The 14,201-nt window shown below is 40.1% G+C and overlaps 1 protein-coding gene across 1 annotated transcript in view; it reads left to right on the forward strand.

The window, feature by feature from the left end:
* The first annotated feature begins 267 nt into the window (after window positions 1–267).
* Window positions 268–14,201, forward strand: part of igf1 (insulin like growth factor 1) — a 26,450-nt gene continuing 12,516 nt past the window's right edge. The window contains exons 1-2 of the mRNA XM_015376402.1: window positions 268–655; window positions 3,066–3,225. Coding sequence (XP_015231888.1) covers window positions 608–655; window positions 3,066–3,225 — 208 coding nt within the window. The 5' untranslated portion in view covers window positions 268–607. The remainder of the gene's footprint in view (window positions 656–3,065; window positions 3,226–14,201) is intronic.

Below are 14,201 nucleotides of genomic sequence, written 5' to 3' on the forward strand. Positions count from 1 at the left end.
CATATGTATGAATCTTTGGGTTTAGATAAGCTGAAAATGTATTGAGGCACAAAGTCAGAAGGATCCAGGCTTTACTTTTTTTGCTGCTGAGTTTCATGGCACCAAATTACGCACAACCAATAAAAGCGAAACTATCCGCTCTGGTTTGTCTTTGCCCTCACACCCCTCAGCTCTCATGGGATAAGAAGGAACCTGGTGTTCTGTGAACTGCTGCTGCTGTCTGAGAAATATCAAGACTCTCATCCCGTTCGCAGAAAGAATAAAAAAAAAAAGAGGGGAGAAATGACGTTATTTGACCATGTGCCCAAAATCCTTAATGAATAACTTAGAACGAGGAGGAGGCAAACGCTGCCCCAGCTGTTTCCTGTTGAAAATGTCTGTGTAATATAGATAAATGTGAGGGATTTTCTCTCTAAATCCGTCTCCTGTTCGCTAAATCTCACTTCTCCAAAACGAGCCTGCGCAATGGAACAAAGTGGGAATATTGAGATGTGACATTGCCCCGCATCTCGTCCTCTTTCTTGCCCCGATTTCTTTTTTTTAATGACTTCAAACAAGTTGCTCATTTTCGCCGGGCTTCTTTGTCTTTTTGCGGAGATCCGCGGTGATGTCTAGTGCTGCTTCCTCTCAGTGGCATTTATGTGATGTCCTCAAGGTAACTTGGCCGATTTTACATTGTCACCTTGCTCCCTGCTTGCACTCAGCATCCTTCCGACTTTAAACTGGATGATTATACTGACCAGCTTTTCAAACGCTTGCAAAACCTGGATCTGTTTATTAGAGTTTTAATTAAGTTTGCATGCATTTTTGATTGTTTCCTGCAGAATAATATCACTTGAAATGAGTCAATTTTGCCATTAATTGATTATTGTTGCATTATTTTGCGATTTTGACACCTCTGCACCTCCATGCGTAATGCGCTGTTTTTCTCCAGAATGCCTGAAAACTTTTACCTTAATTACTGCTGAGTTTGCATTATTAAAGCTTCAATATTCCACAAGAAAACCAAGGGAAAGCTTAATCTGAGGCGCTCCAGGGCGTTTAGGGCTGTGCGGTTCTGATGTGGATGAATTTATTCGTTTTTATTATGCGCATTTTGGCCCAGTCCGCTCTCTCCGCTGGCTTTGGCGGGATAACTCTTTTCCATTAAAGATTTTGGATCGGAAAGATCCCCTGGCAGCTCCTTTCTGCATCCTTTATTTCTGAATTTCGAAGCGCTTTTCGTGCGTAATAACGCGCTGACAGCTTTGGCAAAGGCAGACGGTGGCCTGCTTGTTAATGATATATATGATGAATGAATGTTCCTGATTAATGTGGATTGCTGCTAACTCAATGCTGTATGTTGGCTGAGGTATAGGGTGATAAACGGGGGGAAGGTGTGTTTTTAATTTGGACCTGCACAGCCCTCCTGCAGCACCACGACTCATTGCCAGTGGCGCTACTAAGAAAAGGGGCTGGTGGGGGGGCAATACCCATCCCTATAAATCTGTAAGAGCCCAGTTTAACTAATGCATTTGAATAAATCAACTTATTAAAGCTTAATTTAAATGAGAAATTTCAATTAAAATGACTCTTTCTGTGCTATGGCAACATCAATCCAGTTCCCTGTTGAGTTAAGATGTAGCATAAAAACTACAGTATTGACATTCTAATACAGAGCTGTTATGGTTTAAACATTCACTGAAAGTTTTACCATGCAGAAGAAACTCTTTGCTAAGGAGGTTGGCTTTGCAGATTTTGGAAAACTGTGGAAGAAGAAAAATGTATTGCACAACTTGGCTTCTTTTTTTCCCCTTTTTTGTTTACTGTTTAAATTAAATTTTGGACATAGATTTACTCTTTGATGATAATATATTGAACCTATGTGCATAAATTATTACATGCAATGAAAATATATTTTCATCTCAATAAACGGACTTTGGATCATGGATCGACAGTCATAGCCAGGGTGGCATGGTGCTGTTTGCTCTGGTTAAGGATTGACTTGGCACAATCAATGCAACAGTTGCAGCCCATATCCTAATAGCCTTTGTAATGGCCGTCAAAACCACTAATTTAACTGGTTATCTGCACCAAACCTTTAAGTAGGCTTTGGTTGACTGGGTTGCTTGTGCACCATTTCCCCCCATATTTTTTCCTTCCACTCAACTTTCCATTAAAATGCTTGGCAACAACAGCAATAACTCTGTGATCATTCCTCTTTTTAACAGTAATGGTTAAATGTTGTTGATATTGATAGTAGTGTTGCACCGATATGATACCATTATCAGCCTGGGCCCCGATCCAGCACTAAAATGGTGGTATCGGTATCGGCGAGTACCAACCAATAGGGCACCGATACCATCTTGAGAGCCAAAAGTACTATTGTCACCCATTCCAGGTAGGCAATAAAAAGTTCTACTGGATTCACTTTGTAATATTCTTTTTCCTGCTTGACAAAACCATGATGGCAATTATTTTACATCCAAGTAGAATGCAGTTCTTCATATATATATATATACACACATCAATTTCAAACAGATGGTATCAGTAGGGTATTGGTATCAGCCAATACTGCACACCCAGGTATCAGGTATCGGTATCGGGGCCAAAAAATCGGTGCAACACTAATTCTTAAAGGCAGAATGCTGGATAATTGTCAATGTCTTCCCTATGATTGCGTCAGGCATAAACGCATTATTGCATAAGAAACTAATTTCTCAGAAAAAATACAACCAAACAAACAAGAGAATATATTTTTTATTAACTGTTAACCATGTATATTTAGATATTTAGATATTTATATGATATTTAGATTTAATGACATTAACTTGCTGCCAGCTTCTTTTGCAGCTTCCATATATGACAGCAGCTCAATAAAACACCTGAAATTTTGTATTTCTGCTTGCATAAAACTGCACTTCCTATCCAGCCACAACACCTGAAAACTTTCTAGATGCGCCCCACCCATAGAAAATAAAAGTCTGGATTTGACCCCCAAGTCCACAATGTTAATATATCCGCTGACAATCAGTAACTCCTTCCCCATCAGTGAACACAGTTAAGCTCTTCCTCTCTGTGTGCAGGGTGCGATGTGCTGTATCTCCTGTAGCCACACCCTCTCACTACTGCTGTGCATCCTCACCCTGACTCCTACAGCAACAGGGGCGGGCCCGGAGACCCTATGCGGGGCGGAGCTGGTCGACACGCTGCAGTTTGTCTGTGGAGAGAGGGGCTTTTATTTCAGTAAGTGCACCTTTTTATTTATTCATAAAGGCTGGCTGTGTGAGTCTCAGAGCTCTCCACCTCCAGGAGGCTCATAAATAAAGCAGCAGCCAGTTTGGCATCTTGTCTTGGCTTCCCCTGCATTAATGTTTCTTCTTTAGTTCACTCCTTTTTTTCACTTTCAATGCTATGCTCCAACTGTTTGGCTCAAACAGAGATAAAATATGGTTCGATGTTTGGTGATTATTGTCGGTGGTGAATTTCACAGAAAAAAAAGGGGGCTTTAAGTGGAACTTGGCTGACGGTCTGAAAGAAAAAGGAGCAACTGGATGTTACTCTGAAAGTTTTTCCTTTTTTTCCATCAGAGCAAGAAAAGCATTCAAAGAAACCCAAAGACTCAGAGGAATTAGATGGCTAATTTTTCCATTAATTCTGAAATAGGGCAGCATGTGTGGTATTAAGTATCTTATAAAAGAATTCATGCCTCATACTTAGATATCTTTTAAAAAGCATTAACTCTGTTGTATGTGATAAACCAACACAAAGTAAAAATTGATTTAAAACCACCTTTTTCTGCAGTTTTAGATGGAAATCTGTGAAGAAAGTCTCCACCACCTTTTACACAAATCTTCTCTGTGAAACCAATTAGACTTTATTCTTATTGTGGTATTACATTTGGTATCTAATACCATTTCTCATAATATCTTCTGAATAGATTACGTCTCTACTGGCGTGCCTCAGGGTTATTTGGTCCCCTTTTTTTTTCATTCTTTACATGATCCCGGTTGGCCACATATTCCACAAATACATCATCAATTTTTCTTGTTAAGCAGACACCAAGTTCCAATTTTATCCAACCCCAATTCCTCCTTACCATCTAACTCCTTTTCAAATTGTCTTAAGGACATTAGATCATGATTTTCCTCTAATTTTTTTAATCCTTAACATAAACCTTAAACTTTCATAAACTCCAACTTTTTCCAAGTTCAGCATAAGAACACCTAACCTCATTCCTTCAACATCTTCATAGGTTCCAAATGGAAACGAAGAGATCTTCTCTCATATCTTCGTCTGCCTCTCATCTTATTCAATAATTCAATTCAGTTTATTTATAAAGCGCCAATTCCAACCACAAGTCATCTCAAGGCACTTTACAGTTCACCAAATCATCCAGTCAAATTGATACAAAGTTTTCTGTCTACTGAAAACCAGTTGATTGCATCGACTCATTGACTCAAGGGCAATCCCTCATTCCAAGCATGCTTGTAGCAACAGTGGAGAGAAAAAAACTCCCTTTTAACAGGAAGAAACCTCCAGCAGAACCAGACTCAGTGTGAGCGGCCATCTGCTGAGGCCGACTGGGGTTCAAGGAGACAGAAGCAGAGATACAAAAGGCAACTGTAAAAGGCGGGCCCGTACAGGAAACACACAGCCAGGCAGACGAACTCTGAGCCAGCTCCAATGTCAGAGGATGAAGAGAGCAAATCGAGTTAGTCACAGTCAGAGAAACAGGACTACACTGGAAAAACAGGCCAATCTCGAAAATCTATACATTTATTACAAATTTGTAACAAATCCAGACTAAAACTATTATTGTAGCCTTTGTCGTCTTATCACCATGGGAACCAAAGCTGTCAGTGTCTCTGCCCCTCAGCTCCAGAGATTAAAGGTGTTATTTAGTCTGGCCCTGATGAATGAGACTTTGGAAGATTGTTGATGAAAACAACCCGTTGTTTTTCAAACCATGTCTGTGCCCATTGGCCAACGCTCTGACCAATGAGCGCAACTGACTGTGACGTAGGAAGTGCGACAGGAAGCTGGTGGAGAAGTGTAAACAAACAGCCTGTCGGTAAAACGGTGAATACATCCTTCTCAAAACTGAATGAGCGTAGAGAAAGTAAAGAAATAATTAAATTTATTGTCATTACACTGTCACAAGTACAGAGCAACGAAATGAATTCTCTGCATTTAACCCATCCTCTTGGGGAGCAGTGGGCTGCCATTTTGTGGCTCCCAGGGAGCAGTGTGGGGTTAAGGGTCTTACTCAGGGACTCAGAGTGGCAGTCTGTGGGAGGGGGGTTTGAAAACCCCAAGTCTAATCCTTCCAAAGCTGAGTCAAAAATCGGCATCAGAACCAGCGGTCCTTCACACATGACTATGCTGCGTTTAGCCCGGGCTGCCATTAGCCTGGGCGCTCCACTAGTTGCTGCAGTCCTCTCAACTTTTTAATTACGCATTCAATCGGTAAATGGACCATATAGTGACGCTTTAAAGTATAATATTCTCGCCTCAAATTATCTTAAAACTTACATTAATTGAACAACAGCAACAGAAGGAGAACTTTTATCTTTAAATGGAGCACTCCATTGAAAGCGGCTGCTGCCGCAGTGGATGCTACTGTTCAATAGTTGTTGCCATCTTCCTTGTCGTGCTTTCTGTGTTATGCAGCGTCACACAGCTTTGTTGTCACGCCCTCAAAACCCCGCCCGCTTTGCATTCAGACATTCAAAACACATCTCTGCGTTGTGATTGGCCCGCCAGATGTAGGGCCTGGGGCATTGATCCAGGCTAGACCAACTCGCAGGCAAAAATTATTTTGGCCGCAGGCGGGTGGGGTTAGTTTACTAGGCTAGTAGTTTATGTCTTCTGCTGTAGATACCCTTTTAAATATACAACTCCCTACAGTTTGATGATGCTATATATACTGTAGCTAGCATTTTCATCAACAACCCTTTTCTTCCAAAGATCCGAGCTCTGACTTCCCAGATCAATCAAACAATGACAGATTGTGATAAGAAGTAGGTGCCCAGCCCTTCAGGTGTTTCTCTGATTATTGCTTATCTTCTCCAGCCTGTCTGTTTTGATGAATGGACGATTCTTCATAGGTTTGCTGTGACTCTTTTCTTCTGATGACAAGCTTGATATTTTGCTTTAAAACCAGTTTTTAACTTTATCTGTATGATTCTGTTTGTGTTCTTATATTTATTCAAATTTCACCAAGTCCTTCACAGATCAAGTGAATATTTACTGACTTTTCAGCAATGGATTTTGATTTAGAGGGATTACAGTAAAGGGGGCTGAATCATGGTCTATCACATAAAATCTAATTGAAAACATTGACATCTAAAGTTTTGGTGTCCCAATAAGAAACGGTTAGTGTTATGGCTACTTTTGCGTCACATTAGTATAATGAAAATGTTTCACCAGGGGGTTTGTGCTTCTCAGGGCAGGTATAATAATTTTTTGTATGTCAAACATAAGCACTTTGCCGTGCATTAGCAGTAGGTAAGAGTTGAAGTTTAAATACATCATTCACATTTCCTTGGCAGTCCTCCAGCTTTTAGATTGAATTGCATTTAATGTCTGGGTAAGAATCACATCTCCAACAAAACCCAATTCTGGTCAGGAACTTATTGTCCCTCTGATTCATGTGCAGTTTTGACCTAACGATCCATTATAAATGGTTTGGTTCAGGCCCAAACTTATGAAAGATTTTCCACATGTGGTAGACTTTGTCAGCTGCCAGTTTCAAGCAGAATGGGAAAGGAAGATATAACATTTCTCAGAAAGATCAGCATCTATAGCACACTTTCAGTTCCTTTCTGTTCCAGTTATTGATTGCTTTCACCTTAGGCTGAACCAGGAATGGTTTGAAAATACAAGAGAACCCGTTGACTGATGGGAAACTAAGAGCCAAAAGGGGGGCCCGTTTTTTGAGTCGCAGCCCATAACCAAGCACAGGCTATACAGTAGTGGTAGCTACTGTATTCTGAAGGGAAGGGAAAGCTTCTCACAACCTGAAATACAGATGAGCATATTTTATTGCCATTATCAATTAAAAATGACTTTTGCAGCAGCTATTTTAACAAAAAGCTTCAGTTTTTAACCAGTTAAAACAGCCTTTTTTATAACTTTGCATGCAGACATCCTTATTTACCGGGTATCAGAAACCACGTTAACCATTGTTTGTCTTAGAAACAGCATGTTGGGCGCAGTCATGACGTAATGAGCATAAATCATCTTCATATTGAATTTCAGCAGGCAATACATTCTTTCTACTGATGCAGACAGCTTAAACAAATCACCATCATTGAAAAAAACCTCCCTATAGTATTTCTAGTTTAAATGTCTATGACAGTTCTAATGTGAATTCACTTTTCTGGCTTTAGGAGTAAGTACCGCCGATTGCAATCCTGCAATTATCTGAAACTGTTCCGATACTGCAAAAATCAGTCGATAAACAACTATATGACTTTTATGTTTCTACTTTTCTAACTTCCTCTATGAGTAAGCTGTGCAACCACCATTTGATGGTTGGTGAAACACCATGCCTTGTATTTATATTTAAATTACTCCCTTAATTACTGCAATAGATGACATTTATAACGTTTGTAAACTAACATAAATGGTTCTCTGCATGAATTGTTCTCCAAAATAATAAGCTGGATTTGAATGATCCTGCAACTTCTAAAGCAATGGCAACTTTTTTAACTCAAGGCTTGTGTTGTAGTGTTAATGCGATGATTTTATTTTGAAGCCAAGTCCACAGCTGTGCTAACACTAATTAAAACTAACAACCAGACATGTTCACAAGTCATTTTTTGCAAGTCCAAGTCAAGTCTCAAGTCTTGAGAAGGCCTGTCACAGTTATCAATTAATCGCACAATAACTTCTAATCACTTGATTAATTAAAATAAGTGCAATAATTTGTGTGCTTGCTTGTTTCTCCTTGTGTTTTCATCTCCGTCCCTGAGATGGTATAGCTTAAAGGTTACTATTATATCTATGGAATGATCATTATCTTGAACTGGTAAATGAAAAATACAATTTAAAAAAGCACACACGCAATTTTTTTTTCCAGTTAAATTTTGCATCTTTATTTTTTTTCTTTCAAAAACAACAATTTTCTTAAAGTATTTACCTGACATTTGTGGTAACAACTTTTTCTAGTTTTAGGAGTATATGTCTGCTCTTTTGAAAATGAGGGCTGTGGGGAAAAAAAAACAATCACAATCCTGCTTTTTATCAATACATATGAAGTTAGCAACTACAACAGATAAAGAAAAACCCTAAATAAATACCAGGACAATAACAATTCTTTCATAAAAGAAATAACTTGGCAATAACTTTTTGTAACTTGCCCTGGAACAGACAGAACCGACTTGGCGGGCAGTATTTTAAATTCAATTCAGTTTATTTATTTAGTGCCAATTCACAACATTATTCACAACATATTTCTCCTCTACGACTGCCATGAAGTTTTTAAAGCTTGGCTTGTCGATCATGCATGCATGCGCACGGGCGCGCGGGCATATACTGTATGTCACGTAGCGTTGCGTCAGTGACGTCAGTGCTACGTGACAGTTTGACAGCCCCTCTGCCATTTTTATTTTTTTTTTACCTCTGCTGTGTGCGGGTAAGGAGAGCGACGATCAGTCAAGTTAGTGAAACAAAAAACACTTAAAAATAAAATATTGTTCACAAGTCAGAAATCAAGAGTCTCAGTCGGGTCTGAAGTCATTAAATATGTGACTTAAGTGCGACTCGAGTACGAGTCACAAACTCGAGTCCCCATCTCTGCTAACAACTAATGGAAAAACTAACAAGGTAGATCGTCTGTTTAAAAAAAAGATTCATACTCCGGTAGTAATTCATGCTGTATTGCAGGAGTACCAACTTAAAGTCGTCTAGCGCCAGCATCCAGTACCGTTCAGGTACATCTTTGTCCGACATACCTGAATCAAATGGCTGAATGACCTCTTCAGCATGCAGTCAAGTTCTGCAGAGTCCTACTATTTACCTGATTATTTATTCAGGTGTTTAAAACGTAGACTCACCTAAAAGGTGCGGGACACCGGCCCTTGAGAACTGGAGTTGGACATCTGCGTATTACCTTTTTGAGTGGGGCGGGGGGTCGTTTTTAAGGACAAACCTTACCTCCATCGTAACACCCATTTATACTTGCTCCTTTTATGAACGCAAACAGAACATAAAATGTTCTTTGTAGCTCTACCTGTTTTAGCGCTGTCACTGTTCTCATGTTCTCAACTCGTTAAGGTTGTTTTTAGGCCATGTAACCACTAGATGGCAGTTCTGTGTTAGCTCATAAATTTGGAAGAAATCTTTTAGACAAAAGCAAGCTTGGCGACAGGTGATGAAAATTTGATAGTCAGAAGGAGACATAAAAGAAGCAGAGGAAATCTGCCCCGACTATAATGCATAGTATTACTCTAAACCAGAGGAGGATAAACGCACACTGGCTCATATAATAAAAGTACATTATGGATAGATCGGTCTGTTCTATGAGTCAAGGTATTTAATGTTGGTTTCTAATTGTGAAATGGCCTGTACCTTTATAGTACTTTATCAAATTTAAGAACTCCATTCAGACCTTCATGAATTTACAGATGTTCTCATTTAAAAGCTAATGTTGGTTAGCTGCATTTTAGCCACAGCTGCTCTGAGGCAGTCGGATAGAGTGAGCCATACCATATAGTTAGTGCCACTGGGCCCTACGACCGCCGACAACAAAAATAGCCCTAAAACTCAAAATGTACTTCTCAGGGTACCATAGATACATGTGTTTGCTTCCAGATGTTTGATTGGATCTTCTTTGCCTTTAATAAATCTTTGAAGCTAGTAAATGTCAAAAGGTTTTTGACTTTATATCTCATTTCCAGATATGTCAAGTCAAACCATAATTGTCTATTTTACTCTTACTTAAAGGTAAAAGGGATGATTTTATTCTTTTTTTAATAACTGTCCATATACGGTACAAGACCATGCTACCTGCTTTTCAACTCCCTATCAAATGTTTGTGCAAAAGAACCACTGACACAACTCTATCTCTATTCTTGGTCCGTTCATGTCATTCATAGACGCTAACTTATTGAAAGAAGATATTTATGGTACACAATGTTCAAATCAACACTGAAACCAAAGCTCTCTGGAAGCAAACACTAGAAGTACATATGTGCAGCAAGAGGAAACTAGCGAGGAATAAGCATGCACAATGGTACGCCACAATGACAGCCAACAGTTAGGATGAAACTCCTGGAGCTTGAAGCTGAAAGACTGTCCACTATACCTTTTAAGAGTGCCAATTGTAAACCATTGCATGGTAAGGCAATGCATTACGCAACTTTCAAAAAAAGTTGAAGAGATTTAGCTTCCCATCCAGGAAGCTTTTTCCGAATCAAGATGTCAGAAATAGTGTTTAGTTAGAGGCTTTATAGAGTGGGCCAAAAACAAAGCCTTATTTTGGCTTAGAAAACATGCAAAATGAACCATACGAACAGGTCCACCCCTTAGAATGGGCAGTCGTTTGGGTTCTTTGTTACCCTGCAACACCCAATACCTGTCTATGTCTCTGAAAGGGGGGTCATTAGGGGGAATTGTTGGGCTGGAAGAACAGGTGAGATGTTCTGTTCCCCTTTATGGGGGTGGGGGTTGAGATAATAGCACGAAGGAATCAACTATATCACTGCATTGTAGGTTTTTGAAAGCTGAAATCTCAGCCACCCCCTCTGTTTAAGGTTGATATTTCTTTCATAACATAGATGTCTTCCTTCACAAACCGCCTGTCTCCTTTGTCCAAAATGTGAATTTTTGGTCCTCAAAAGAATATCCTCTGTCCATAAGGTGTAGATGTACTGCAGGGTCTTGTCAGGAGGGGGTAGCTCCTCTGTGTTGGGTCATGCGTCTGTTAAGAGGTTGTTTGGTTTTTCCAATAAAAAAAAAAACAGATATATAAAAAACTTTTTTGGAATGACTGTGACCTGGATCACTGAGAATCTTCACCAGCATTATGCAACTTGTACAGACTAAGCCAGCAGCAGCTGTTCAGTTGTAAGGTCACTTTGCATCTTGCTGATTCTCACTCTTTACCATACTTTGAATTATTCCAGGACACTGTCTTTTCCTAAAGACACACATTTTTGGAGATTGCAGAGAAAATAGAAAGTTGCAGGTCTGAATATTGCACTAATCATCACCAGTTACCTCTCCATTCTTTGGCAGCTTTTGTCTAGACTTTGCTGTTCAAATTTTAATGTCAGTCCTTGTCCAACTATGATATACTGTGCATCATTTTCTCCAAAATTTGAAAAATGTATTATCTATTATCTCCACCTTGGTAAATAGATCCCATTTCTTGTCTAACTACACCATCCCCAGGATGTTTTATAACCTCCCCCCCGAATCACTTTCTTGAATTGCACGGAAAGGAAAAACGTTAAGAACTTTCATAAAGTCTGTAGAACGACTAAAAGAGATGACTATAGGTACAACAAAAAAGTCTAGCTGCCTATGAGCAAACAGCATCATGTTTCTTCTGTAGGCATATTTACATTCACCAATGCTAAGAGCTGAATAGCTGGATCGTCTTAGAATCGTGTTGATTTTTGGAGCATAATTTTGGGGAAAAAAAACAATCAGATTTTGCTCCATATTGACGAGATCATTAGCTAGCTGCTGCAGAAGCTCAGCTACACATCTATTATGCAAGTCTCCTCTTCCATTGCATCCAACTTTGGTTTCCGCTGTTTTAGCCTGCATCAAAGTTGGACATTTTATGCATCCAAAATGCATTCCTTATAAATCGGTTTGATATTGTTGTTTTGCTATTACCTTGCGCCAATATTTTACATTTATTGAACCCATGCTTGGTAAAACCATGCTTTGACTGGCTTTTAACTTGGTTTAATGTGACTAGCTAAATTTAAGAGTTTGAGTACATTTTGCTTATCTTAGACCCAAGCTCTGTGTTTTAATGTATTTTTCTTTCCAATTGATTAGAAGCTGTGTCTCAAGCACACCCAGACCTTTTTTTCAATGAAAAAGATGAGGTTTGAGCAGCAGGGCACTTTTCCTTGGAAAATGTGCTCCTCGCAGTCTTCCTCAGTTTCTTCTCTTGTTTATTTTCTCCTCTACGTTTGGCTGTGTGAAATATCCGGAAAGGCCGTCTGGATCCCGTCTGCCTAACGTTGATCCCTTCCCATAACTCCTCTGCCGGATGTGTTGAACTTGGCAGCCCTCTGATTGATAACGGGTTCAGGAACAGGATTTGCAATAATGTCCTCATTCTATCCTTGCCAGACAGAAAGCCAGTTATTGTTGCAACCCCTCCCCCCTTATCCACCTTAAGCAAACGCTCAATAAAATCAAACCCTTTCATCTAGCTGCTTTGTATGTTGATTTTATCCAAATATTAGCCTGACCTAATATTCCTGACTTGCTTCTACCAGATTTGACTGTGCAGTGATTTTGGAGAGTGGTTCATTTTCTGAATCAAATATTTCATAAGGCTTTTTTTTTTTTCTAGAGTCTAAGCTCTAAGTTGCTCTGTGGCCTCAGTAACTGTTGGGTCATGTTAAAATATTCAGGAATCCTAAATTTAGCATGGGACATCTTCAAAATGAATTATGCACAATCCCCTTATGAGTCACAGGATGAGATAACCAAACATTTTGGGTTGGAAACGTGTTGTCTCCTGAAATATTTCGGGGTGCAGCATTGGTGGAAAAATGACTTTCACCAGCCTTTAATGAGCGTCCCTGGTCAGTATTTAACCCAGTCAATTTCACATGAGCTCCTAAGAAGTAGAATGTGTAAACAGGACGTCACGGTCACGCACGCGCCAGTGTTCGCACTCAAACACGCACAACGAGTCCTCTTCCCTCGGCAGCAGGGGATTATCTGGATTACAGGATGATCAGGATACCACCCCCATCCCACCCTCCCCTTCCCTCCATTTCTAAACACTGAGCTCAAACAAAACGAGAAAGCATTGCAATTAAGGCTGTCTCCTAAACTCAAAAAGTCTCCAAACCTCCTCTCGGAATTATGGCAGAACGAAGAGGGGCCTCATGTAAAAGACAGCCGGTCCTTTGCATCTAGACCTGAACATCAGGTGGAGATGGTTCTCAGGGTGCTTTCATTCTTCTTGGGTCTGTCAACACTAACTGATCTAGGTGTTCCAAAAGAGTTTAAAAAAAAAAACAATCCACTGGACGTTTCGCTTCCCATCAAGGAAGCTTTGTCAAGTCAAAATTGTCATGATCTGGCCTGTTTGCTCCCCCTTAATTGGTTATTTCTCTCACCTGTTGTTTTCCCTCCCTGACTCAACTATCATTTATTCCTCTCACCTGTTTCCTTTGGTTTATATTCAGTTCAGCCTGAACATTCAGGGCCAGATCATTATTGTTTTCTGTTAGCCTGTCTGTTACTTTGATTCCTTGGTTCATGTTGTGGATCCTAGCAGCCAGTGGAAAGAGGTTTTTGTGTTTGTCTCGTCTCCTGATCGTCCACTGTTCCTCCCCTGCAGAGTCCTCTGGGTTTTTGGCTCAATATGTGGGGAGGTTCAGTTTTTATCTCAGTAAGCCTGGCTCCAGGGAGGAGACCAGTTTAAAGTCCTGCATCAAGTTCTGGTTCCACGTCCTGTCTCGGCTACCCTCTTCCACTCAGCCTGCTCTTCTCCACCTGATCCTGTCTGCTCCTGTGCGTGACCATCATGCTCCTGGTATCAGCCAGACCCTGAACCCTCTTGGGAGCCTGTGGATGCCTGGAAGTCTGATCCTGCCACCTGTTTCTGTTCCTGCCTGATCTGGATCCTGTCCCTGTCTGTTCTGGATCCCCTACCAGGATCGGCTTCCAGCATGTCTTCTAGAACTGCAGCACTTGGGGACATTCTAGGACTGGACTGTGGCGTTGAATTCAAGGCTTTATACAGTAGCCCAAAGAGCCCTTGTTTTTAGAAAACATGCAAATTGAAACCAACAAACGGTTCCACCCCTTTGGAATGGGGGTGATCTAGGTGTTGTTCAACCTTTAGAAAGATAGACATGATTCTGGGATTACGTAGACGTATAACTACATCATTCTCCATATTTGTTGCCATCTGCTCAGCAGATTGGTTAAAATGCTTGAAAATGATTTGCATTTATGGCATTAACAACTATCCTTTTAATTTACAAAGAACACTTTAACTACTTATAATA

Source organism: Cyprinodon variegatus, unplaced genomic scaffold (genome assembly GCF_000732505.1).
Source record: "Cyprinodon variegatus isolate N-32 unplaced genomic scaffold, C_variegatus-1.0 Scaffold7, whole genome shotgun sequence".
Taxonomy (NCBI): domain Eukaryota; kingdom Metazoa; phylum Chordata; class Actinopteri; order Cyprinodontiformes; family Cyprinodontidae; genus Cyprinodon; species Cyprinodon variegatus.